General features: G+C 44.8%; 2 protein-coding genes across 5 annotated transcripts in view; one reads left to right on the forward strand and one right to left on the reverse strand.

Moving 5' to 3' along the window:
• RHOXF2 (Rhox homeobox family member 2) overlaps positions 1–25795 on the forward strand; it is a 57245-nt gene that overhangs the window by 29586 nt on the left and 1864 nt on the right. For 2 of the 4 annotated variants that reach the window (XM_074029895.1, XM_045384445.3), the window contains 6 exons: positions 6910–7150; positions 9084–10539; positions 16804–17095; positions 22154–22464; positions 22648–23050; positions 23978–24023. In XM_074029895.1, coding sequence (XP_073885996.1) covers positions 22386–22464; positions 22648–23050; positions 23978–24023 — 528 coding nt within the window. In that variant the 5' untranslated portion in view covers positions 6910–7150; positions 9084–10539; positions 16804–17095; positions 22154–22385. Of the gene's footprint in view, positions 1–72; positions 254–1453; positions 1576–6909; positions 7151–9083; positions 10540–16803; positions 17096–22153; positions 22465–22647; positions 23051–23977; positions 24024–25795 lie in introns of those variants that run through there. The other 2 variants (XM_074029896.1, XM_074029897.1) reach the window with 2 other exon arrangements.
• LOC102141965 (putative uncharacterized protein CXorf42) overlaps positions 4925–25795 on the reverse strand; it is a 103415-nt gene continuing 82544 nt past the window's right edge. The window contains exons 2-3 of the mRNA XM_074029898.1: positions 16118–16165; positions 4925–7106 (exon numbers count right to left, since the gene is read on the reverse strand). Coding sequence (XP_073885999.1) covers positions 7070–7106; positions 16118–16165 — 85 coding nt within the window. The 3' untranslated portion in view covers positions 4925–7069. The remainder of the gene's footprint in view (positions 7107–16117; positions 16166–25795) is intronic.

Genomic DNA, 25795 nt, shown 5'->3' on the forward strand with positions numbered 1-25795 from the left:
GTTACACTCCTATACAAAATTCTGATTGGTTGCCAAAATCAACCAATCAGAGGTACTTTCAATTTCCCATCTGCCATGAAGGAAGGGTGGGGGTTTGCAAAGGCAGTAGCCTCTGGTCCTTTTGTTACTTAGGTGTGGAAAGTTAGGGTTTTCCTTTCAATTTAGTTCTAGGAAGTCAGCGTGAAACAGCTTTAGGTTTCCTGCCTCCAGCCCCTATTCTCCTGCTTCACAGGGAGTGCCTGTTGGAAAGAAGGTAAAGTTTATAATTGTATTCCTAAAGAGCAAAGTAAGAGGTGAGGGAAAAAGAAAAAAAGGTTAAAAATAATTCTTTTAAAGAAAATGAGGTACTTGGTTACGACGCCCCACTGTCAAATTCTATTCCATTTTCATGGCATTTGGGCATTGTTTTTATTCTGGCTACTTACTGCTGAAAGTGGGAGGAGTTATAGGGTATCAGAATGGAACTGATCCTTTGGAGTTGGAAATATTCACAAATACTGGGGTTCACAGACAACGTTTGCTGGAGCATTATGGTGCGAGGCCAGGAAAGTCTCTTGGGAAAACCTGTCTTGCATTTCCATACAGAAGGTGCAACAGCAGTAAAATCCACAGCAAAGAAATATGCCTATCCCTGCAACCAGGGCCAAAGTTATAAGGAGCTTTAGACGCCAGGACGGTTCTGACCTGAACCAGGATGCTAACTATTGAGCTAGCGATAATGTGGGGTCAGATATAGTTTTGATTTGTTGGTTCATGTTTTGCAGAGCTAACAAGACATTTTCTGAATTATCTGGGATAATATGTAGCATTCAGTCTTAATTACTTATCATGCCCCATCCCCACTGTCAGTTGTATCCAGAGTTCCTGTGGGGATATGATGACAGGTGGACTCAATACACAAATTGAAGTTTTTTTTTTTGTTTGTTTGTTTTTTTTTTTAGTTTATATTTTCCACATCTTTTGGTTAAGACATACAGGAGGGGTCATAAATATTTATGAAGGCTGTCTTGACACATGTGTATGGAACAAATATGTATGTAACCTGAGAAGGAGCCACTGCACTCCAGCCCCGGGGACAGAGTGAGACTGTCTCTGAAATAATAATAATAATAATAATATCCAAGCTAAGAACAAATGTACAAGTAAAGATGCAGGTAAAAATGAATTGTCTGATATCCATTACCTCACATGTGTCAAGCACAGTAGTAAAACAATGAACTCATGCATTTAACATTTTAGGTTTTTGCTTTTGTGATGCCAAACATGGACATGCTGTAAAAATAGTTAATAGGGAAATAACTTCAAATGATGGCTAGCCTTGTTTAATGTTATGTTTGCCTAAAATAAGAATCTAGATCTTTTCTAAGTAAGATAAACCACTTAAACACTAATTACTGAACCTAAGTTTTAAGTTTATATGCTTTTGGGGTTTTATTTTATTTTGGTTTTTTAGATGGAGTCTCCCTCTGTCGCCCAGGCTGGAGTGCAGTGGCGCGATCTCAGCTCACTGCAACCTCCACCTCCCGGTTTCAAGTGATTCTCCTGCCTCAGCCTTCTGAGTAGCTGGGACTACAGGTGCGTGCCACCATGCCTGGCTACTTTTTTGTATTTTTAGTAGAGATAGGGTTTCACTGTGTTAGCCAGGATGGTCTCAATCTCCTGATCTCATGATCCGCCCACCTTAGCCTCTCAAAGTGTTGGGATTACAGGATTGAGCCACCATGCCTGGCCTGGTGTTTTATTTTTATATGATATAGTGAAGCTAAATACATCTGGTTCTGTTAATAAACATGAAAAATTATACAATGAGGAAGTATATTCCTCTAGAAATTGTGTGTTCATAAATTTACTAATCTGCTACAGAACAGTAGTATATGACAGTTCTATGGACTCAATGTTTGTGTCCCCCCCCAAATTCATATGTTGAAATCCTGACCCCTAATGTGATTATATTAGAAGGTGGAGCCTTTGGTAGGTTATTAGGTCACGAGGGTAGAGTCTTCACAAATAGGATTGGTGCCCTTAAGCATTCTCTGCCTGTTTCTATTCTGTAAATACATGTAAAGCCCTGATAAATTTCCCCAAATGTCATTGTTACAAACCTATTTGTATCTTTACTACCGAGCATATCCTGGGAAAATTTTTTATTTGAAATCACACGGTTAAGAGTTCAGAATTGGTTAGAAGAGTAGGGAATGCCTTACGCTAATATATCTACGATGACATATTTGTGTTCCTGTAGTGTTAAGGAAAGGAAGGCAATGGATATTCAACAGCAGCAACAATAATAACAACAATTAATCTAAAGAAACTTAAAAGAAAATATGACTAAATATTTACCCACTTTTGGCATTTGAGTTTTGCTTTCAATTATTTAAACTGGATTTCCTGAAGTATTTAATTTGAAATGTGAATATCTGTTCTCTTCAAGTGATACCCTTTTCCTTTACTGATTTTAATGTGTTTTCTGTAGCTGTAATAAGCCATAACCAGGTGTCTGACAGCTTTTCTGAGTCCAGAAGCACAGAATGCTCTGTGAAAGACCATGATCCGTTCTCTCCCCATCAACACCTTTTTATTTGTTCTGTACCCCATTTATTTTGTCCAGAAGCAAACACACAGACCTTAGGCCTATTAAAGTTGTGTTTTGGCTTAGTTTTGGTACACATATCCTTTAAATACAGCAGTTATTAAAAATTATTTTAGGCAATTAGAAAGGGTAAAGAGTTCTTGGTGGAATTTTCCATTGATAAAAAGCGACCCCCAAACCATTTCTTTTCTAACAGAAAGCGGCCTGAAACGTCAAGCTGCAAGCATAGCTATGCAAGCTAGCTTTCATATTGAATACCAGCAGCTGTACCTGGAAGCCAGGCACATTCAATATGGCGATTCTCGCTCCCTTTTCTTTGTGACCACGTGTGTGGGTGTCATGGCACCAGCGGGGTAAAGTCACATGTGCAGGTGTCATGGCAACAGTCAGATAGAAGCCACAATTGCATAATAAAATATTAGGGTTGGAGGGCCAGTCTTTTCATGGGCTGTGTAAATGGAACACCTGGTCAAACCAATCCCCTGGGCCCTATGTAAATCAATCACTGCCTCCTCAAGCCTCCGTACAAAATTGATCACGTTTTGCCCCAAACCCGGAAACCCTCTCTCGGGCGACCTGCTTTCTCAGCATGAGGAAGCTTATTCTGTCTCTCTTCCTTTTTGTCTGTTAAACTTTTTGCTCCTTAACCCACTCCACGTGTGTGTCCATGTCGTTAATCATCAGCGTGAGACAGCTAACCACAGGTATTTCCCTAGACGAAGCCGTTTCACTTTGAATGGTTTGGCACTATTGTCAAATATCATACTTGTTATAAGTCTATGCAGATTTTCTATTTATTCTTGAGTCAGTTTTGGTAGCTTGTATGTTTGTAGGAATTTTTTTCAATACATTAGGGCATCTAATTTGTTGAAATACAATGTTCATAGTATTTCCTTATAATCCTTTTTATTTCTGTCATATCAGTGGTAACATCCCCTCTTCTAAAAAATAATTTCAACTTTTATCTTTGATTCAGGGGATACATGTGCAGGTTTGTTACATGAGTATATTGCATGATGTTGATGTTTGAGATATGAATGGTCCTGTCATTCGGATGGGATACTAGTGAACATAGTACCCAACATTTAGTTTTTCAACCCTTGCCCCATTCCCTACCTTCCCCCATCAGTCCCCAGTGCCTATTATTGCCATCTTTTTGTCCATGAGTACCCAATGTTTAGCTACCACTGTAAGTGAGTACATGCAGTATTTGGTTTTCTGTTCCTGTGTTAATTAACTTAGGATAATGGCCTCCAGCTGCATCTGTGTTGCTGCAAAAGACATGATTTCATTCTTTTTTATGTCTGCACAGTATACCATGGTGTATATGTACCACATTTTCTTTATCCAGTCCACCCTTGATAGGCATCTAGGTTGAGTCCACGCCTTCACTATAGTGAATATTGCTGTGATGAATATATGAGTGCATGTGTCTTTTTGGTAGAACAGTTTATTTTCTTTTGGATATATGCCAGTAATGGGATTGCTGGGTCAAATGACAGTTCTGTTCTAAGTTCTTTGAGAATTCTCCAAACTGCTCTCCAAAGTGGCTGAACTAATTCACATTTCCACCAACAGTGTGTAAGTGTCCTTTTTTTCTGCAGCATCACCAGCATCTGTTGTTTTTTGACTTATTAATAATAGCCATTCTGATGGGTGTGAGATGGTATCTCATTGTGGTTTTGATTTGCATTTCTCTGATGATTAGTGATATTGAACATTTTTTCAAATGTTTGTTGGCCACTTGTATGTCTTATTTTGAAAAATATCTGTTCATGTGTTGTTTGCCCACTTTTTAATGGAGTTACTTGTTTTTTATTTCTTGAATTATTTCCTTATAGATTCTGGATACTAGGCCTTTGTTGGATGCATAGTTTGTGAATATTTTCTCCCATTCTGTGGGTTGTCTATTTACTCTGTTTATAGATTCTTTTGCTATGCAAAAGCGCTTTAGTTTACTTGGGTCCCAATTGTAAATTTTTGTTTTTGTTGCAATTGCTTTTGAGGATTTACAAACTCTTTCTCAAGGCTGATGTCCAGAACGGTGTTTCCTAGATTTTCTAGGGTTCTTATAGTTTGATGTCTTACATTTAAATCTTTAACCCATCTTCAGTTAATTTTTGTATATGATAAAAGGTAGGGGTCCAGTTTCATTCTTCTGCATATAGCTAGCTAGCTATGTCAGCACCATTTATTGAATAGGGAGTCCTTTCCCCATTGTTCATTTTTGTAGGAGATCAAATGGCCATAGGTGTGCAGCTTTATTTCTGGGCTCTCTATTCTGTTCCATTGGTCTATGTGTCTGTTTTTGTACCAGTATTATCCCCTCTTTCATTTCTTATTTTAGTTTTTGATATTCTCTCTTTTTCTTAGTCTGGTTAAAAGTTTGTCAACTTTGTTGATCTTTCTGAGAACCACATTTTGGTTCTGCTGATTGTTTATACTGCTTTCCTATTCTCTATTTTGTTTATTCTTGGAAGCAAAATTTATTCAAAGACCTGGGCAAACATTCTTAAATATCTGTGAGCCGTAATAAAGAAATCAATGTGCTTTATGTTCTTAGCTCCCACAATTTAGCCTAAATATTTGCCCTGGCATGCTTATACTGGTCCAAGCAAGCATTAGGCCATAGCCTGTTCCCTTTCCTTATTTGAAGGTGTTTTTACCTTTCTCGGCATTCCATAAATTACTTCCTCCTTCCTTTGTTCTCCTCTGCCTTTGCCTCTCATAAAAAATTCTAAGTTGCTAGCCAGTCGGGACTAATACAGAATGTGAGGTTCCATTCCAGTCAATGGAAACTGGACACAGCAGTAGTGTGTCCACAATTGGTGGGTTCTTGGTCTTGCTGACTTCAAGAATGAAGCCGTGGACCATCGTGGTGAGTGTTACAGCTCTTATAGGTGGTGTGTCTGGAGTTGTTCATTCCTCCCGGTGGGTTCATGGTCTCGCTGGCTTCATGAGTGAAGCTGCAGACTTTTGCAGTGAGTGTTACAGCTCATGAAGGCAGCGTGGACCCAAAGAGAGAGCAGCAGCAAGGTTTACTGTAAAGAGCAAAAGAACAAAGCTTCCACAGTGTGGAAAGGGACCTGAGTGGCTTGCCCCTGGCTGACTCGGGCAACCTGCTTTTATTCCCTTATCTAGCCCCACCCACATCCTGCTGATTGGTCCATTTTACAGAGAGCTGATTGATCCATTTTACAGAGAGCTGATTGGTGCATTTACAATCTGTGAGCTAGACACAGAGTGCTGATTGGTGCATTTACAATCCTTTAGCTAGACACAAAAGTTCTCCAGGTCCCCACTAGATTAGCTAGACACAGGGTGCTGATTGGTGCATTTACAAACCTTGAGCTAGACATAAAAGTTCTCCAAGTCCCCACCAGATTAGCTAGATACAGAGTGCTGATTGGTGCATCCACAAACCCTGAGCTAGACAAAGAGTGCTTATTGGTGCCTATACAATCCTCCAGCTAGACATAAAAATTCTCCAAGACCTCACCTGACTCAGGAGCCCAGCTTGCTTCGCCTAATGGATCCCATGCCAGGGCCACGGGTGGAGCTGCCCACTAGTCCCATGCTGCACGCCTGCACTCCTGAGCCCTTGGGCGGTTGATGGGACCAGGCGCCGCAGAGCAAGGTGAGGCACCTATAGGGGAGACTCAGGCATGGCGGGCTGCAGGTCTCAAGCCCTGCCCCGTGGGAAGGCAGCTGAGGCCTGGCAAGAATTTGAGCATGGTGTGGGCAGGCCAGCACTGCGGGGGGACCCGGAGCACCCTCTGCAGCTGCTGGCCTGGGTGCTAAGCCCCTCACTGCCTGGGGCTGGTGGCACTGGCAGGCCACTCTGAGTGCAGGGCTGGCTGAGCCCGCACCCACCCAGAACTCACACTGGCCTTCGAGCGCTGAGCGCAACCTGGTTCCCATCCGCGCCTCTCCCTCCATGCCTCCCAGCAAGCAGAGGGAGCCAGCTCCAGCCTCAGCCGGCCCAGAGAGGGGCTCCCACAGTGCAGTGGTGGGCTGAAGGGCTCCTCAAGTGTGGCCAGAGCAGATGCCGAGGCCGAGGAGGCGCTGAGAGTGAGGGCTGCTAGCACGTCGTCACCTGTCAGTAGGGTGGACATGTCAGGTTATAAACGACCCTGTCTCCCTTGTTCAGTGTACTCTAGTGGCAGAACTGCTGGCGAGTGTACCCTTTCTGCAGAGAGTAAAAATGCCCTTGCTGAGGAAATTATATTTACATTCAAGTAAATTTCTTTATGGCACTGGGGAACAAGCATTTCTAACAATTTTGGTGGAAATCCATACACAGATACATTCTCTTCCAGGGGCGGTCTCCAGTCCTTTCTCATGAGGGAGCATACTCCTCTGCCTTATTGCAGTGGCCTCAGGGATATGGAATTAAGGCCCACCTGGTGTGATGAATAAACCCAGACTCTCAGCAACGCAGGAAAAAAACACTGGCTGGTAATCTGGAGTAAAGCATCCTCACATATCACGTGAACCAGGAAACTCTGTGCACAGACTGAGGAAAAAAAAAAAAAAAAAAAAAAAACACTGGGAGAGCTGGTAAAGTATTTCCTTGGTGGTGGGGACTAAGGAAAAAGTGGCAGGGTGGTAAAGTATTCCTTGGTTAAGACATACCAAGGAGAGAAACCGCAGGGGTGGTAAAGCATTCCTTAGTCAGGACTAGGGAAAGAAAGCCATGGGGAGAGGTAAAGTATTCCTTAGTCAGGATATCTTGGAGGTTAAAAAGAGGTGAGAAATCCCCATTGAGGGGGTTAAACCTTAAAAAGAGGTAAGAAATCCCCATGGCGGGGGGTTGAACCTCAAAAAGAGGTGAGAAATCTCCATTGGGGGGTTGACCCTCAAAAAGAGGTGAGAAATCCCCATTGTGGGGGTTGAACCTCACACAAATCTCTGGTAGTAAATATATACATATATTCAAAACTCCCCTTTCCTCTCTTCTTGGGGAAAGAAAAAGGCTAAGCTCCATTCCCACTGGTTGCTCCCCTAGGTGAAGGGGAAGGAGAGAGGGGAAAACAGCAGCATAGGTGGCTGGCAGAGGCAAAGGAAAGACCAGCAGGGAGTAAAAAGAAACCAGGAAAGGAAGTCAGAGAGAAAGAGAACAAAAACAGCAAGCAGGGAGCCAGACAGGTGCACAAAGGGTTAAGTTCCTCTCCCCAGCCCAGCTCTATGTGAAAAAGAGGGTGGGGAACGGAGCTGGAAGGAGAGCAGAGGAGGTGAAAGGGCATAATTCTTGCAATTTGCAGCAGGCATCTGCCAAGCCTCTGGGCCAGTGATGGCCTGGGGCCTGGACTGCAGCCCCACAAATCTCACCTAGCCAAGAAACTGAGTGTAGGAACAAAGGAGAAAAGTAAAAAGGGAAATTGGGAAAAGAAAAAAAAACCAGATGAAACAGATGAAACAGACAGCAGTGCGTGTGTGGGGGCGGGGCTCATGCCATTGCCCGGCTCCACCTGCCGCAGGACCAGGAGAACTCGGGAGGGAAAAAGGAAACAAGGGATGATGGGGAGAGAGAGAGAAAAAGAAAGTGCAAATGAGAGAGAGAGAAATGGGGGGAAAGAATAAGTAAGAGGGAAACTGGAAGAGACAGAAATCAAAGATACAGAGGGTGAAACTAGGAAGAGAAATAGTGTAAAAGGAAGGCAGAAAGTTAAGACATGTTGAAATTGTGAAAGTCATAAGAAAAGTTATAAAAGGGAATTTATGCAAGAAATATTGTATAATTTAAATGTAATTAGGCCTAGTGAATGTAAAACTATTAAAACAACAGTTTATGTACAAAGTATGTAAGAAAAATAAAATATGCTCTTAATAAAAGGATTATAAGGAGGCATAAGAATATGGATTTTTACCTACATTAAAAGGTTAAAAAAATTTTGTTTTAAAGCTGTAAGCAAGTTTTAACATGTTAATTATGAAGGAAATTCTGTGTGTAAACATTTTCGCTAAAGCTAAAGGGTTTATCATCCAGTTTTTCTGTGAACTGGACATTAAAATAAAAGCACAATAGATTTTTCTTAAATCACTAACATGCTCTTTCACAAAAATTTTAACATGTTAAAAAGAGGCTATAAAAATCTTACCTTATAGTCAGACATTAAAATGGGAGACTACAAGATTTTATTAAAATTAAGTTTAACATTAATAGCACATTAATATAAAGGTAAATTTTATCTTATGTGGTACAAAATCATACAAAAAACATTGTCAAATATAAAATGGTGTTTAGCTTTCTTAAGGCCCAAGGGCGGCTGGGTAAGTCACAAGCCCCTCATCCCAAAGGCCACAATGCGCAGGGGAGGTGAAGGCCACTAGAAGGCCAAGATCTTAAGTGGGGGCAGGGCCACAGCATCGCATGAGTGGTGCTGAGCAGGAATGGAGTGGGAGGCATCACCATGGGGCCTCAAGCCCCAGGATATGCAGCAAAAATTATGTACTTAATTTATCTTCCACTTTCCCTTCCCTGTGCTAAAAGTCTTTTAGCACAGGCACCACCCCTAGAATTTCCAGTACACCAGCACAAGCCTGGAAACCACATCCTTATCAAAAGACAGAAAGAAAAAAACTCGAGCCAGCCTGGGAAGGACCCTATTTTTTGCTGTTAACCACTGAGACTGCCGTCCGCACAGCCAAGAAAGGATGGACCCACCATACTCAAGTCAAGAAAACATCTTCTTCGTCAGAATCATGCGTTACTGTACTAGGATTAAGCCCTACTAAGTTAAAGTTAAAGAAAGCTTAATTTTCATATACCTTCTATATTGCTTCCTTTCCTTTCCTTGTTCTGTTACTAGCTCCTTTGTAACTAAGTCTGACTCACCTCAGACCATTGCCTTTAATGCTTGCTTTATCATACTTTGTGGAAATGTAAAAGATCAATGACAGCTAACCTTTTCACACAATTATTTATGCCCCAGCCCTCTAATTTACACAGTTACCCCTAGCACTCATTGTTGTGATCACCTGCAGCCAAGATGCTGATTTTCTGCTCCTATAGCCTGGCAACCTTGTAGTAAATGGGACTATGTCCTTTAAACTACTCAGAAGCAAAGTTGGACTTCCATGAAAAAGGTTTGTGCAGATCTAAAACCCCTCATCTATTTCATTAAAAGAACTGCCCCTTCTAATTGTCAGCCTTATCAATGTAACCCTGTCCTTCTCTCTATCACCACCTCCACCTTAACTAACTCTAGACCTGCCCTTAATTGCTTCTATGGTATTGGAATAGGAATTAAAGGAAATTAAAGAATGTGTAAGCAGAAACTCAGTTGTATGTAAGACAACCCAATTGCCCCTGAGAAAGAGAAAGAGCTGGAGTCCTTTAAAAATTAACTGCCTGTTTCTCTGTGGCTAGGGAGCCTTATCTCTCTTCCTTTCCCAGGCATTGTGAAGACCCTGTTTCTCTAGCTGTGCAGCTGCAGGTTCACTAGACAGATAAACTCAAGTCGTAAAACATGGTTTTCCTTGAAAAGAAAGAAATGCTGTAATGCACGTCTCAGTTAATTAAATAACTGTCCTTGTTTCTCACTCCTGTAATATGCTTCCCCCTTCACAGATCTCCACCCACCCCACAAAATGCTTAAAAGGTAACTTAACTGTTTGTTCAGGGCTCAGTCCTTTGGTTGTTAATCCGACTGGGCCAGTGCACTTAAATAATAAATATCTTCCTGAACCCCATTGGTCTCTGATTCCTTAAAACATCCCGTAACATTTCTGGGGACTCGCCTGGGATTGGAGACGACAGATTTACTGTTCCCTTTGCCTTCAGAACTAGAGCCCTGGGACCAGGGGAGACCTGGCATCTAAGACTTGCCACAGGGGAGCTTCACCCGGACAGAGACTGGCTCTCCTTGCATCCCACTGGCCTGCCTGGCAGTGCAACGGATTCGGGGACGGGGCTGCAGGACGATACCAGCACTTCAGGAACTGTGGTAAGGAGCAAGGGCCCAAGACAGGAAAGCTCGTCCCATAAGGATGAAGGAGAGCTTGGTTACCTCTCAGGGACCGACCATTAATCTAACCCAGAGTGGCTGGGGGCAGCAAGAGTGGCTTGCCAATTTGGATGAACCTCATGTCCCCACTAACAACGGAACTGGGAAAAGGGAGAAAATGGGCCAATACAGCGGCAAGTGTAGCAAGGTAGAGCTTGCTGGCAGGGTGGCAAGAGTGGCTTGCCACCCCAACTGGGAGTGTGTGGGTGCATGTGAACCTACCTGGGACATGAGAGAGGGTCGTTTTGTCCGATGAGGAGTCCTGGGATAGGAGTGGTGTGTGTATATGTGTGAATGTGGGAGCCTAACTAGGCTCACCCGGGACACAAGAGGCGCTTGTTTCATCCGATGAGGAGTCCTGGTGCAGGGGAGGTGTGTGAAAGTATGAGAAAGAGATAGTCTCGGGAGAGGCCAATGTGGGGAGTGATGTGGGGAGGCACAGATCCCTTAGCATGGGCTGTGTGCTCCGAGGCGAGTGTGGGGGAAATCAGACCTACGACACTGTATATAGCTGATAAGACCAGCTTCACAGCCACAGCAGGCTGTGACAGGGGAATGCACGTTCCTGGCTAAGCAGTGTATGAAACTCCCATAATAGGACCCGGTCTGGTGGACCCAAGGGTGAAAGTGAGAGTGAAAGTGCACTGCAAGGGTGGAAATGGGAGGGAAGGCATTGAAAGTAACTCCTTTGGAGTGCATGATATAGAGTTTTAAAAAAGGATTTAGAGGTGATTATGGGATGAAACTGGATGCTCTAAAGCTAAGGACATACTGTGAAATAGATTGGCCTGCTTTCAATGTGGGGTGGCACCTCTGAAGGTATAATAGACAGGGAATTAACTGGCCATGTGTTTAAGGTGGTCACTGGAGTTCGAGGACAACCAGGATACCCAGACCAGTTTCCCTATATAGACTCTTGGCTCCATGTGGCACAAAGTCGCCTCAAGTGGCTACAGCCCTGCCTAGAGGGATATTGCAAGGCATTATTAGTGGCTCGTGCAGCCCAACCAAAGGAAGCAGAGGAACCGAAAGCCCCTAGCGTCTCCCAGGAAAAGGAATCCCTGAAGCCTCAGCCGAAACCAGTTCTTCAGGCCCTACCTGAGGAAAGGGAATGTCTACCCCCATATGTGCCAGTCTACCCGTCTTTGACCAGAATAAGGCAGGAGGCAGAGTCAGGAGTGTCTGTAGAGTTGGGCTCAGAGGAAAGTGAGGCTCAATCTCCCCCCACAGAGGATCAGAAGCCCCCATTAGAAAAAAACAAGGAAGATGGACAGGGCGAGGCAGCTGGGTGCCTCTGCTCAGGCCGACCACGGGCTTTGCAGATGCCACTTCGAGAGACCAGGACACAAGTTTATGATGCCCAGAGGCAGATACAAGCTGGCCCTAGGCTTTATGTTTATCAGCCTTTCTCCACTACTGATTGCTTAAATTGGAAACAGCACACCCCCTCCTACACAGAAAAACCTCAGGCTCTCACTGATTTGGTGAATTCTATTATTATGACACATAACCCAACCTGGCCAGACTGTCAGAAACTTTTGCTAACATTATTTAATACAGAGGAGCATAAGAGAGTTAATCAGGCAGCTCTCAGCTGGTTACAAGGGGAAGCCCCAGAGACCACCCCTAACCCGTGCCAGTTCACCATGGAGCGATAACCAGATGAGGACCCTAACTGGGACCCAAATGAGGCAAGGGACATGGAAGGGCTGCAGCTATGTAGAAAGGCACTCCTGAATGAGATAAAAGCAGGAGGGAGGAAGGAAGGCAATGAATATGAGCAAAATATCAGAAGTATGCCAAAAGCCTGACAAAAGCCCAAATGCATTTAATGAAAGGCTTTGTGAGGCCTATAGACTGTACACTCCAATTATTCCAGAGGCTCCTAAAAACTGAAATATGATAAATATGGCATTTGTCAGGCAAGCTCAGGGAGACATAAGACAAAAACTTCAGAGGCTGGAAGGCTTTGCAGGGAAAAATATTAGTGAACCCCTGGAAATAGCAAACAAAATATACATAAACCAGGAAGAAAAGGTGGAGAGAAAGGAAGAAAGAAAAACCAGAAATAGAAACAAAGAGACAGCTCAATTTATAGCTGCTGCACTAGCAGAAAGTAACCCTGGATTTGCTAGAGGGCGAGGCTGAGGCAGAGACTGAGGAAGGGGGCAAACAAGACTGGGAGATGAAAGCCGGTTCCAGTTGGACAGGAACCAATGTGCAAGGTGCAGGCAAATGGGCCATTGGAAAATGAGTGCCCTGAAAAGGAAGAGGATGGAGATGACGGTCAATGGCCTAACACCCGAGTGTGGCATTCGGTTGCTAGTTGTGGTGCTTCAAAGGCAGATCCTGATCTGATCGGCCTAGCAGGGGCCGAGAATTTTGAGGACTGAGACAGACCAGGCTCCATCATTTTAGGCCCCCGGGGAGCCTATGGTCTCTATGGAAGTAGGGGGCCAATTAGTGGATTTTTTTGGTTGATACTGCTGCTGATTTCTCTGTGGTAACTCACCCAATTAGCCCCCCACAAAGAACTGTGCTACTATCGTAGGTGCTACTGGGGCCAAAGAAAAGAGACCTTTCGAAATCCAGGAGATGCGTTATTGGGGGACAAGAAGTGCAGCATGTGTTTCCATATATGCCAAATTGTCCAGTGCCCTTGATGGGGAGAGACTTACTCCAGAAACTGCAGGCACAAATTTCCTTTACACCTAAAAGGAGTATGACCTTGGAGATAGGGAAGCCAAAGGCAATGGCATTGCCTTTGTCCCAAGAACTGAGGAATGGCGGCTCTATGCACTGTATACCAGGCGGCTGCCAGAGCCGGACCTACACAATATGTGGGGAATGCTTTTCAAGGTATCAGGTGTATAGGCTAAGGACAACACCCCTGGACTTGCTGCAAACAGATCCCCAGTGGTAGTAGAGCTTAACCCTCATGCTGCCTTGGTACGAGTCCGTCAGTACCCACTACCCAGAGAAGCAATTGAAGGCATAACAAAACATCTCAATCGGCTCTATGAACATGGGGTTATAGTGAAATGCAAGTCCTCCTGGACTACTCCTCTGCTGCCTGTGCGCAAACCAAATGGTGAATAAAGGCCAGTGCAGAAACTCCGGGCGGTAAACAAGGCCACTGTCACTATGCATGCCATAGTACCCAACCCATACACAAGGTTGCGACAGATTCCTGCTGAGGCCACGTGGTTCACGTGTCTGGACTTAAAGGGCGCTTTCTTTTGCTTGAGGCTTGCTCCCTAAAGTCAGCCTACATTTGCCTTCCAGTGGGGGCAATCACAGTATACCTGGACAAGGCTGCCTCAGGGGGTTAATAATTCTCCCACTATCTTCAAGGAGGCTTTGGCTACCCATCTTGAGGCTTTTGCGCCACCTAGTGACAACTGTGGGCTATTACAACACATTGATGATTTGCTATTTTCTGCCCCCATGAGGGAGGAATCACTTCACGGAACAGAGAGGCTTCTTCACCTGCTGTGTGAAGCTGGTTATAAAGTGTCCAACGACAAGGCAAAAGTCTGTTTTCAGGAGGTTGGATGTCTAGGATTCATGATATCCCAAGGCCAGCACAGGCTTGGAAGTGCACGCAAGGAGGCTGTGTGTGCATTGCCCACCCCAGTTACAAGGCAGCAGGTCAGGGAATTTCTAGGCATGGCGGGATTCTGCCAAATCTGGGTTCCAGATTTATAGCAAGGCCCTTGTATGAGGCTATAAAAGGAAAGGAAAGAGAGCTCCTCCTATGGGAAAAGGAACAGGAAAAGGCCTTCAAGGATATAAAGGGAGCTCTCATCCAGGCCCTGGCACTAGGGTTGCCAGATGTAAAAAAGCCCTTCTTTCTGTATGTGGATGAATGAAACGGAATGGCAGTCAGAGTCTTAACTCAGTTGTTGGGCTCTTGGCATCAGCTGGTAGCATACTTATCCAAAAGACTGGACTTGGTGGCTTTAGGTTGGCCCAGCTGCCTCAGGGCATTGGCAGCTACTGCAATCCTTATAGAAGATGCCAACGAGCTAGGCTTAGGTCAGAAGTTAATAGTTCGGGTGACACACGCTGTAGTCACCTTAATGGAGCAAAGAGGACATGGTTGGCTGTCCAACTCTAGAATGCTTAAGTATCAAGGGCTTCTATGTGAAAATCCCCAGATAACACTAGAGAATATAAATACCTTGAACCCAGCTACCCTGCTGCCTCTGGAGGAGCCTGATTGGAAGGATGGTGGGTTGCATCACTGCTGGCAGGACTTTTCCCACTGTTGCATAAAGATTGTGGATGAAGTGTTCTTGAGCCAGGAAGACCTCAGAGATACTCCCTTGGAGAGCCCAGATGTTAAATACTTCACTGATGGCAGCAGTTTCATAACACATGGGGTGCAATATGCAGGGTATGCAGTAGTGACCCAACACTCGGTGGTCGAGGCTCAAGCCTTACCTTCTTGGACCTCCACTCAGAAGGCTGAATTAATAGCATTAACCAGAGCACTGTTATTGGCCAAGGGGAAGAAAGTAAACATATAGACTGACTCTAAATATGCTTTTGCAACTCTGCATACCCATGGGGCGATATACAAAGAGAGAGGACTTTTGACTACCGAAGGAAAAGAAATAAAAAACAGAGAGGAAATTTTGCAATTATTAGAAGCCATATGGGCTTCAGAGAAGGTGGCTGTCATTCATTGCAAAGAACACCAAATTGGGAAAAGCTATGAGGCACAGGGCAACAGAAAGGCAGACCGAGAGGCTCGGCGGGCAGCAATGAGCAAGGCTTTACCTGAAGAAAGAACTCTAACAATGCCTCTCCTTATAGAGCCCCCTTTGCTGGAGGTACCCCATTAACTCTTCAAGTGAAAAAGCTTGGTTTGTTCTGGAAACAGGGAAATACATTAAAGGTGGATGGTGACTGTTCTCTGACAGGAGGTTAGCCGTCCCAGAGACAATAGCCCCAAGATTTGTGAAGCAGATCCATCAAGGAACACACATGGGAAAGACGGCCCTAGAGGCTTTGATAGGTCAACACTTCTATGTGCCACGGCTCTCTGCCATCACCCGTGCTGTTTGCGAACAATGTCTATCCTGTGCCTGGAATAAGCCAAAACAAGGACCTACTCGACCCCCAGGAATTCAGGAAATGGGAGCTGTGCCTTTTGAGAACCTGCTTCTAGACTTTACCGATTTGCCTTGAGCAGGAGGTTACTGGTATATGCTAGTGTTTCTTTGCACCTTCTTGGGGTAGGTTGAGGCCTTGCCCACCAGGACTGAAAAGGCACGAGAGGTGACAAAGGTGCTACTAAAAGGCATCATACCAAGGTTTGAATTGCCTTTAACCCTAGGATCAGACAATGGTCCTGTATTTGTGGCAGAAGTAGCACAACAGCTCACTCAGCTTTTAAAGATCAGATGAAAACTGCACACAGCCTACCAACCAGAGAGTTCAGGGAAGGTGGAACGGATGAACCAGACACTCAAACAGCTACTAAAAAACTTTTGCCAGGAAACTCACTTACAATGGGATAAGGTCTTGCCCATGGTCCTCCTCCAGGTCAGGTGTATACCTACAAAACAAATTGGGTATTAGCCCTATGAAATATTTTTCAGAAGGCCACCCCCAATAATTAATCAAATTAGAGGGGATTTAAAGGAGTTAGGAGAGCTAACCCTTAGAAGACAGATGCATGCGTAAGGGGTAATAATGCAGGAGGTGCAAGGCTGGGTAAGGGAAAGGATACCTGTAAGTCTAACAGACCCAGTGCATCCACATAAACTGGGGGATTCTGTCTGGGTTAAAAGGTGGTATCCAGGCTGGACGTGGTGGCTCACGCCTGTAATCCCAGCATTCTGGGAGGCCGAGGCGGGTGGATCATGAGGTCAGGAGATCGAGACCATCCTGGCTAACATGGTGAAACCCCTTCTCTACTAAAAATACGAAAACAAAAAATTAGCCAGGCATGGTGGTGGGTACCTATAGTCCCAGCTACTTGGGAGGCTGAGGTAGGAGAATGGCGTGAACCTGGGAGGCAGAGCTTGCAGTGAGCTGAGATTGTGCCACTGCACTCCAGCCGAGGCAACAGAGCGAGACTCTGTCTCAAAAAAAAAAAAAAAAAAAAAAAAAAAAGGTAGAATCCAACAACCCTGGGGCCCTTACGGGATGGGCCCCATGTTGTGATCATGTCTACTCCCACTGCTGTTAAAGTTGCAGGTGTCAAACCTTGGATTCACCATAGCCAGCTAAAACCAGCGGCAGCAGTGACTCCCGAAGACGACCAGTGGACTAGCCAACAAGACCCAGATCGCCCCACCCGAACAGTCCTATGGTAACACCCAACTACCGGTAAGAAGGACAACTGCCCTGCTCTGACCACACCGGAGGCTGGTCAGTCTACACATGGCTGAAGCTTGAGGATCCTGCAAGCTCTGCTCTAGTCACATCCCAGAAGCTGACTAGTCTATGCACAGCTGAAGCTAAGAGGACCATCTCCGGATAAGTAAATGTGGATACAATTTATAAGCCTAGCTATAATTCTGTCAATACTGATTGTTCTGTTATGTTATTACTGCAAATGCTGCAAATGTCTATGCCCAGAGGAAGGTTTGCCATGCCCATGTGTAGTATAAGCATGTTTCTATTACATACGCTAATGTTCTTACCATTTTTGCCTATACTGAAAAAGGAGAAATCTCTAGAAAGATGCCCACACTGTGTATACCCTACCTGGGTAAGAAATACCATAGTTAAAACTCTACTGTACCAAACCTACTATGAATGTACAGGAACCAAGTTAGGAACCTGCGCATACAACCAGACCACCTATTCAGTCTGTGACCCAGGAAATAATCAGCTATATGTATGTTATTACCCAAAACTCTTACTTTATGAATTCTGATTTGAGGTACATATTAAATCAGAGGGAGAAAAAGAAGGAGAGCTTATAGCTTGAACAAAAGCAGCCCCTCCCTCCTATAAAAGGCACATTTCCTTGTACTTTGATGCCTGCCATGCCACATATGTTCATAATCTTAAAAAAAAAAAAAAAAAAAAAAGCAGTCTGCAATGGTTTAACACAAGAGAGGCTTAACAACAACAGTCCTAAACATCTGTATGGAGAACCACAAATCGGATGCCCGGACTGTAACATTCAGTGGTCTATGCTAACACAGCTCCAACACTTATATTCAGGAAGGACTGCTCTGCTAAATAGTATGTCAACCAAACCAAATTGTAAGACAAGGACATGCAATCCTTTAAATTTTACTATCTTAAAGCCAGAGCTACCTTTTTGGCCTACAGGACAGACAGCACTATTATGAGTTGATAGACAAGAAGCAGGCCTTGGAGTTCCACTACTGATTGTCAAAAAGACTAGAAGGACTCAAAAGTGTCCAATCCTGCAATTCTGGGTCCATAAGTCATTCTATAAGCATTTTGAACAGCCAGTGCCTGAGCTTCCCCATCACCCAAAAACTTATTTGCTCAACTAGCTGAAGACATAACTGGCAGCTTAGGAATTTCCTCATGCTGTGGATGTGGAGGAACTAATATGGGGGACCAGTGGCCATGGGAGGCAAAGGAATTAATGCCAAAAGATCACTTCACTTCACCTAACCCTGCCAGTGAACCAACAGCCTCAGTCAGTGTTTGGTTGGTAAAAACCCCCATAATTAAAAAGTACTGTATCACCCGATGGGGAAAGGCTTTCACAGAGGCAGTAGGAGAAACAACCTGCCTAGGGCAACAGCATTATGATGAGACTAAAAACAAAACTCTATGGAGAAACGCCCAGAATGACTCCTACTTACCAGGTCCAAACCCTTTCTCTCGATTCTCTACTCTAAGCCACACTTGGTATCAGGTAGAGGCTCCAAATGCTTGGAAGGTACCCTCTGTCCTATAATGGATCTGTGGAGCATGGGCATATCAGCAACTGCCAGCTAAATGGACAGGGGCATGTATGTTAGGAACAATCAAGCCATCCTTTCTAATTCCTCTAAAGCAAAGGGAACTCTTAGGATATCCAGTTTATGACGAAAATAAAAGAACTAGAAGAAGCATAATCACAAAAATAGACACAAATGTCAAAAAGATGTGGACATAGGAGACTAAAAAGATAATTGTCTCCTGAAAGAATCATTAAATATTATAAGCCAGCTACCTGGGCGCAAGACGGGTCATGGGGATATTGCACTCCAATCTGTATGCTCAACTGCATCATAAAGTTGTAGGTAGTCCTTGAAATTATAACCAATGAAACATCAAGGGCACTAGGTTTATTGGCAATACAAGCAACACAAATAAGAAATGCTGTATATCAAAATAGATTAGCTTTAGATTACCTCTTAGCCTCAGAAGGAGGAGTAGGTAGAAAATTTAATTTAACCAACTGTTGCCTAGAAATCGTTGATAATGGCCAAGCTATTATGGAAATCACAGCTAGAATGTGCGAGCTGGCCCATGTTCTAGTTCAGACTTGGTCCGGGTGGTCCCCGGATTCCTTGTTTGGAAAATGGTTCTCAACCTTTGGAAGATTCAAAACCCTCATTGGTAGGTTCTTGCTTATTCTTGGCATCTGCCTCATCCTCCCTTGCCTTTTACCTCTGTTTATTAGGCGTATTCAGTCAACTATAGAGGCAGTAGTAACCCGACACACTACCATGCAGTTGATGGCATTAATCAAATATCAGCCGCTGCCAGTAGAAGAAGCTCAGCTCTGTGAAGAGGTGGCAAAAGTGGTGCTTTTTATTAACACCTTTGTTATAAAAAGCACCAAAGGGGGGAATGGAACAGGAATTAAAAGAAATTAAAGGATGTGTAAGCAGAAACTCGGTTGTATGTAAGAAAACCCAATTCCCCCTGAGAAAAAGAAAGAGCTGGAGTCCTTTAAAAATTAACTGCCTGTTTTTCTGTGGCCAGTGAGCCTTATCTCTCCTCCTTTCCCAGGCATTGTAAAGACCCTGTTTCCCGAGCTGTGCAGCTGCAAGGTCACTAGACAGATAAACTCAAGTTGTAAAACCTGTTTTTCCTTGAAAATTAAGAAATGATGTAATGCATGTCTCAATTAATTGAATAACTGTCTCTGTTTCTCACTTCTGTAATATGCTTCCCCCTGCCCCACGATATGCTTAAAAAGTAACTTAACTCTTTGTTCAGGGCTCAGTCGTTTGGATGTTAATCTGACTGGGCTGGTGCACCTAAATAATAAATATCCTCCTGAACCCCATCGATCTCTCTGATTCCTTATCAATCCCGCTACACTTTGAGAACCTACAGCACAATGGTCAGGCATTGATCAGACATTGTGGCAATCCTCATATTTCCTGGCACAGGGCCCTGTAAACACAGCAGCCAACAAAGGTTACTGAGTGAAGTAAATATAGGTACAAAAAGACTTATAGAACCATTATTTTCACAATAAAACATCCTGCCCCTGTTGCCCACTGCCAGAGAATAACCATCATCTTTCTTCTTTCAAGGACCCTTGTGAATAAACACAAACAAACTGGCAGAAGCAGGAAATATGAGGCAGCATGTTTAATCATCTCCATCTATTCAAAAACCCCATGAGATAGTTATCATTGTCATTCCCATTTTACAGATTAGAAAACTAACACAAACGGAGAGTGATCAAGTGAGATTAGCCAGCTACCAACAGGTAAGCAAAGCAAAATTTCAGATTCCAGCAGTTTAGCTCCAGGAGGAGCCAGCCTGAGGAGGAGACATCTTAGTTAAAATCAGAAAGAGGCTGTCAGATTGTCATCCCTTCCCATCTCTTCGAAAGTGAATTGGTCAAATATTTTCTAGCTGTTTTCTTACCCATCCTCTGGGAACATGAGGTATAATGGGTGCACTCATCCATTATGATCAGTCGTTGAGGTGACTGGAACCCACAGTACATGTAGGGGCCCACAAAACAGTTAAATTTCTTATATAAAATGAGGTTGATGAAAAGGGTCGTTGTGCAAGCAAAAATAGAATGAGTCACCCAAATGATGGAGGATAGGTCCTATAGTTGAAACCTACTCTCTATATTCAGGACATTAACAAGTCCTGCAGTATCTACAAAATACTTATTAAAGGAAGAATCTTAGAGCACTCAATCTGTCCTGGCTGTGTTTATTTGACAATAAATAAAATGTATTTATTCTTAAGAGCTCAGAAAGGTATCTGTAGAAAAGGGCAGGAGTAGAGGAAAAGAGGGCTATGCAGCAGCAGGAAAGAACGGAAATCACTGCAGGTCCACAGCACCAGTTCAGCGCAGAAGGTTAAGTGCGCATTTGTAATGGGTCTGTAGCCGGAGACATAGCAGAAGCTGCACTATCCACAGTCACAACCAGAGGCAAAGGAAGGATGCCCTGCAATTTTAGAAATCTTGGCTGCAGCTGGGAACGGTGGCTCACGCCTGTAATCCCAGCACTTTGGGAGGCCGAGGTGGGTGGATTACTTGGGGCCAGAAGTTCCAGACCAGCCCGGCCAACATGGTGAAACCCTGTCTCTGCTAAAAATACAATAATTACCCAGGTGTGCTGGTGCATGCCTGTAGTTCCAGGTACTCAGGAGGCTGAGGCACTCCTGAGTACCTGCACAACACATGCAAGCATCCACTCCATCCTACTCCCTGCCCCCCGCCCTCCTCCCCCTTCCCCCTTCTCCTCCTCTTCTCCTCCCCCCTCCTCCCCCGCTTCTCCTCCCCCCTCCTCCCCCGCTTCTCCTCCCCCGCTTCTCCTCCCCCGCTTCTCCTCCCCCGCTTCTCCTCCCCCCTCCTCCCCCGCTTCTCCTCCCCCCTCCTCCCCCGCTTCTCCTCCACTCTGCCCTACTCCCCCCTACCTTACTCCCTCCCCTCGCCCTACTGCCCCACCCCAACACGTGCTCTTCTGCACCCAGGGCAAGGCCAAGCCCCTAAGGCATGCGCACCTCATTAGGCCCAACCCACAGCAAATAGCGGGAAGAGGAAAGGCAAGAAAGGAGGTCTCTAAGTGGATACACTGTTACTGAATCTAGGCGCCCAGAAGATGGAGGTTGTAGTGAGCCCAGATCGTGCCACTGCATTTCAGAGACAGATCGAGACTGTCTTAAAAACAAAAACAAAAACAAAAAACAAAGAAAAGCAATCTCAGATGCTCTAAGCATTGTGCGTGTTTCTACCCTTGCACTTTGATGTGGATTCATTACTAAAAATTAATAGTGAACTTTCTCAAGGAGGGTGCTCCATTTTTACATAGTGCATTTGCGCAGCCCACAAGCTTTGCAAATCCAGGCCCAAGCTCCTGTTCCTGGAGACCTAGGAATCATGGAGCTAGTGTGAAATCTCTTATCGCCATAAAATGGGCTTGCACAATTCCGCACAGCAGCTTCCCCAAGTTCCACACTAATGCATGCCAGTCTACAGCACAACGCATGCAAGCACCCGCCCACGCCCTACTCCCCCGCCCACGCCCTACTCCCCCGCCCACGCCCTACTCCCCCCTCCCCCGCACCCTACTCCCCTCCTTACTCCTCCCCCATCCCCTCCCCCTACCCCCGCCGCCAACACGTGCTCTCCCCCACCCAGGGCAAGGCCAAGCCCCTGACGCATGCGCACCTCAGCAGGCCCAACCCAGAGCAAAGAGCGGGAAGCAGAAAGGCAAGAGAGGAGGTCTCTAAGTGGATACACTGTTGCTGAGTCTAGACGCCAGAAGAACCTTCCAGGCTGCGACTCACAGTTCTAGCACTGCCTAGGAGATCGTGGTGGCCCCAGCTTAGAATCTGCAGAAGCACACAGCTCCATCCATACCACTCAGGGTATGGAGCCTCTGGACCAGTCTAGCCAGGATATCACCAGCTTGCTCAGCCTTGGAGTCGACTACGAGAAGGAACTACAGGGTCAGTACCTGAATAGGACTCATGCTTTTGCGAACTCAGGAAACCGAGGTTCCCTGGGAGAGGCGAGTCGACTGGATGATGTCCCCGCACTACCACTGCTCTGAGTGCAGCCCCTCACCGCCTCCTTCCAACACCCTCAGGACCAAGGCCTTGATCTTTCTCTTGGGGTTTCTGCTTTTCCAGATATGAATGCTGCGGTGCTGTCGCCTACTGAAGAGTTCAAAGAGGAGGAAGAGGATGCACAGTCTGAGCCTGAGCAAGGCACAGCAGCAGCAGGAGAAGAGTCAAAGTTGGCAGGAGCCCAAGGTGGAGAAGAAAAAGATGGCGGCGGCGGCGGCGGCGCAGGAGCTCCTGGCCTCCTATGGAAAGAAAACCGCGAGGGCAGCAGCGGCAGCGATGGCGACGATGAGGACAGCGACCAGAGCGAGAAGGAACCCAGACAGCAGGATTCGCCCCCACCGGGCGCTGTCGGGGGGCTGGAGCCTGGCAACGCGCAGGAGCCCAGCGTCCACGCCTTCACCCCCTTGCAGCTGCAGGAGCTGGAGCGCATTTTCCAACGCAAGAAGTACCCCAGCGAGTTCCTGCGGTAAGCCCATTGCTGGTTGGCGCGCGGTTTGCAGGGAGCACGTGCTGCTCCAGGGTGGCGTTTGGCTTTCCCCCAGCCCTCTCCTGCCCTCTCCCCTCCTGAACCAAAACCCACCTGGGGCCTGGTGTCGCTGCCGTCCCCTCCCCGCAGACCCCTGGCACCTGGTGGGTTCTGTAGTGGGGCTGTGCCTATTAGGCATCATGTATAATTTAAATGAACCAAGTTGGGCAACTTTGGGCTGAGGTCGGTTATGATAAGTAACTCCTATCGCAGCCGAGGCAGAAATAAAAGTTCGGTACAGCAAGTGCAGGGTCGCATCTTGACCTTATTTAAAATTCTGAGAAGTCTGTCGTTCGGCTGGGTTTCCTTTGGTGTTAATTGTTCTAAGTTTCAAATAGTAACAACATATTTATCTTGATTGACGATTTTTTTTTGTTATGGGGGGTTATTTTTTTATTTGTTTGAGAAACAGTCTCGCTGGGACACCCAGGCTGGAGTGCAATGGTGCGATCTCGGCTCACTGCAACCTCTGCCTCCCAGGTTCAAGAGATTCTCCTGCCTCAGCCTCCAAAGTAGCTGAGACTACAGGCGCCAGCCACCACTCCCGGCTAATTTTTGTATTTTTAGTAGAGATGGGGTTTCACCATATTGGCCAGGCTGGTCTCGAACTCCTGAGCTCAAGTGATCCTCCTGCCTTGGCCTCTCAAAGTGCTGGCATTACAGGTGTGAGCCACCGCCTTGATTTTTTTTTTTTTTTGGCATCTCCTTTATTTGTGACCTGAGAGAAAAGTTCCTAACGTGAGGCTCAGCTGGATGTTACAGAACAGCCTACTGCGTGTGGGGAGTTGGTAGAATAAAAAATTAAACACAAGAATGAAACGACACCCACAACTCCAAATGCTAAACACGTGTGGTTTCTTCCCATAGGAGGAGGCTGGCAAGAAGCATGAATGTGACTGAACTCGCAGTGCAGGTCAGTAAACCGAAAAAGCAGTCGGGCAGGGGAGCCATTCTAAAACCTGCTTCAGGGCTTCGACACAACTTTGACCCAGACATTGTCATCTTGGTGTTTTTGTGTTTTTTTTCATGTATAGGCAATGAGGTCTGAATTTTGGGATCTTTGTGGCTGGAAAATGCAGCAAGGAAAGCTCAGCTTGTGGAAATTTCCCGTTACCAGAGGGAACATGACTATCCACGGGAAAAAGAATTAGTACTGAACGGTTTCCTTTATTCCTTGTGTATAAAATATATTATGCACTTGAATAAATTATAAATATATAAATATATGTATTCCAAATTACAAATATATATATATATAAAATATATGAGTGTAAATTAAATATAGCATAATATATAAGATTAAACTCCTAGCACTGGTATCCTTTAGGTAGCACTTCCATGTGGAGGCATCCTGGGGTTTTCTGACCTGGGGATTATTCAAATTAATGCTCCAAAGAGCTCCATTAAACTAAATTATTTAATATATTTGAAACCAAGCATAAACTCTTTGGTTAAGAATTTATAAATGTTTAGGCATTGGGGTAAAGGAATAATTCACAACCAGAATGTATGTTTCCTGAAGCTGAGACTGATGGGGAGGTGATAGCATAAAGTTCAAGTGCCTGGTCCTCCTACTATTGTTTTTAAGTATTTGGTAAAGCCTTGTAGAGAGTGGCAGCTCTAAATTTTAATTTTCTGGAATACTTTGATTTGGCAGCCTGAAAACATTGCTGACCTAGTTAGTTTTGCATTATGGTACAGATAGCAAAAAGGTTTGCAACCTTTGCAAGTTTATCTACAAATCAAAACAAATTTCAAGATCAATTTTGCATAAATTTCCACCAACCTAAGAAAGATAGAAGTGTTAGGCAAGAATTGTATACAGTAATACTCATGGCTTGGGGAAACTGCCCCCATTCAACTTTTGAAACTACCAAATGCATCAGTGAATATTTTCTTGAGCAACTTCTAGCATTTAAGAGATTTTTTGTTTTTTCCAGTTTGTTGTACTAATAGGAAGAGATGTGTTTTGTGTTATATGTTGATAGTGGGGGATGGCTCTCAGGTCAGGCTAGACTCTTACCTGTGGCAATTTGAAATACCTTTTTATTTGCTCAGGCAGTGATAATAAATTTGTAGGTCAATGGATCCAAAGGAGTATTTGCAAAAATGGAAAAGAAGAAAGAAAAAGCGGGATGACCCTAATAGCCTTTCTGCAGAGCTCATGTTTGTGAGTGCAGTGAGGGAACTATGCTGCGATTCTGTCAATGGTGGCATGTAGAAAAGCAGCCTGACAAAATGGGGCACTGAGTGTTGACATCCTGTTGCCCACCATTTTCAAAGGCAGGCAATGCCAATTTGGGGGAGATGAAATATTGACGTTTGGGTGAATTGCCTTTCCCTTCCCTGGGTTTACATAGCATTCACTCAATGCAGTTCTGAAGGCAAAAGGACCACTCTCACTCAGCAAACAAGGGAAAAGGCATGATGTTCTCATTTATTGCCAAACATTTCAGCATGAATATCTCCAAAAAATTTTAATAGACGTTTCCTCCCTCTGTATTGTAACGATAATAAGGGCTGTTTTATGAAACCAACACTGAGAATGGGGACCTAATGTTGGCCCATAGCACATTTAGCCCACTTTTGGCATTACTTATGTTTATGAACCTTTGACCACAGCCACATTGCAATTGCCTCTAAACAAGCACTATTAACAGTAGGCTTAAAATTTAGACTATGTAT

This window comes from Macaca fascicularis, chromosome X (assembly GCF_037993035.2).
Source record: "Macaca fascicularis isolate 582-1 chromosome X, T2T-MFA8v1.1".
In the NCBI taxonomy this organism is placed as follows: Eukaryota; Metazoa; Chordata; class Mammalia; order Primates; family Cercopithecidae; genus Macaca; species Macaca fascicularis.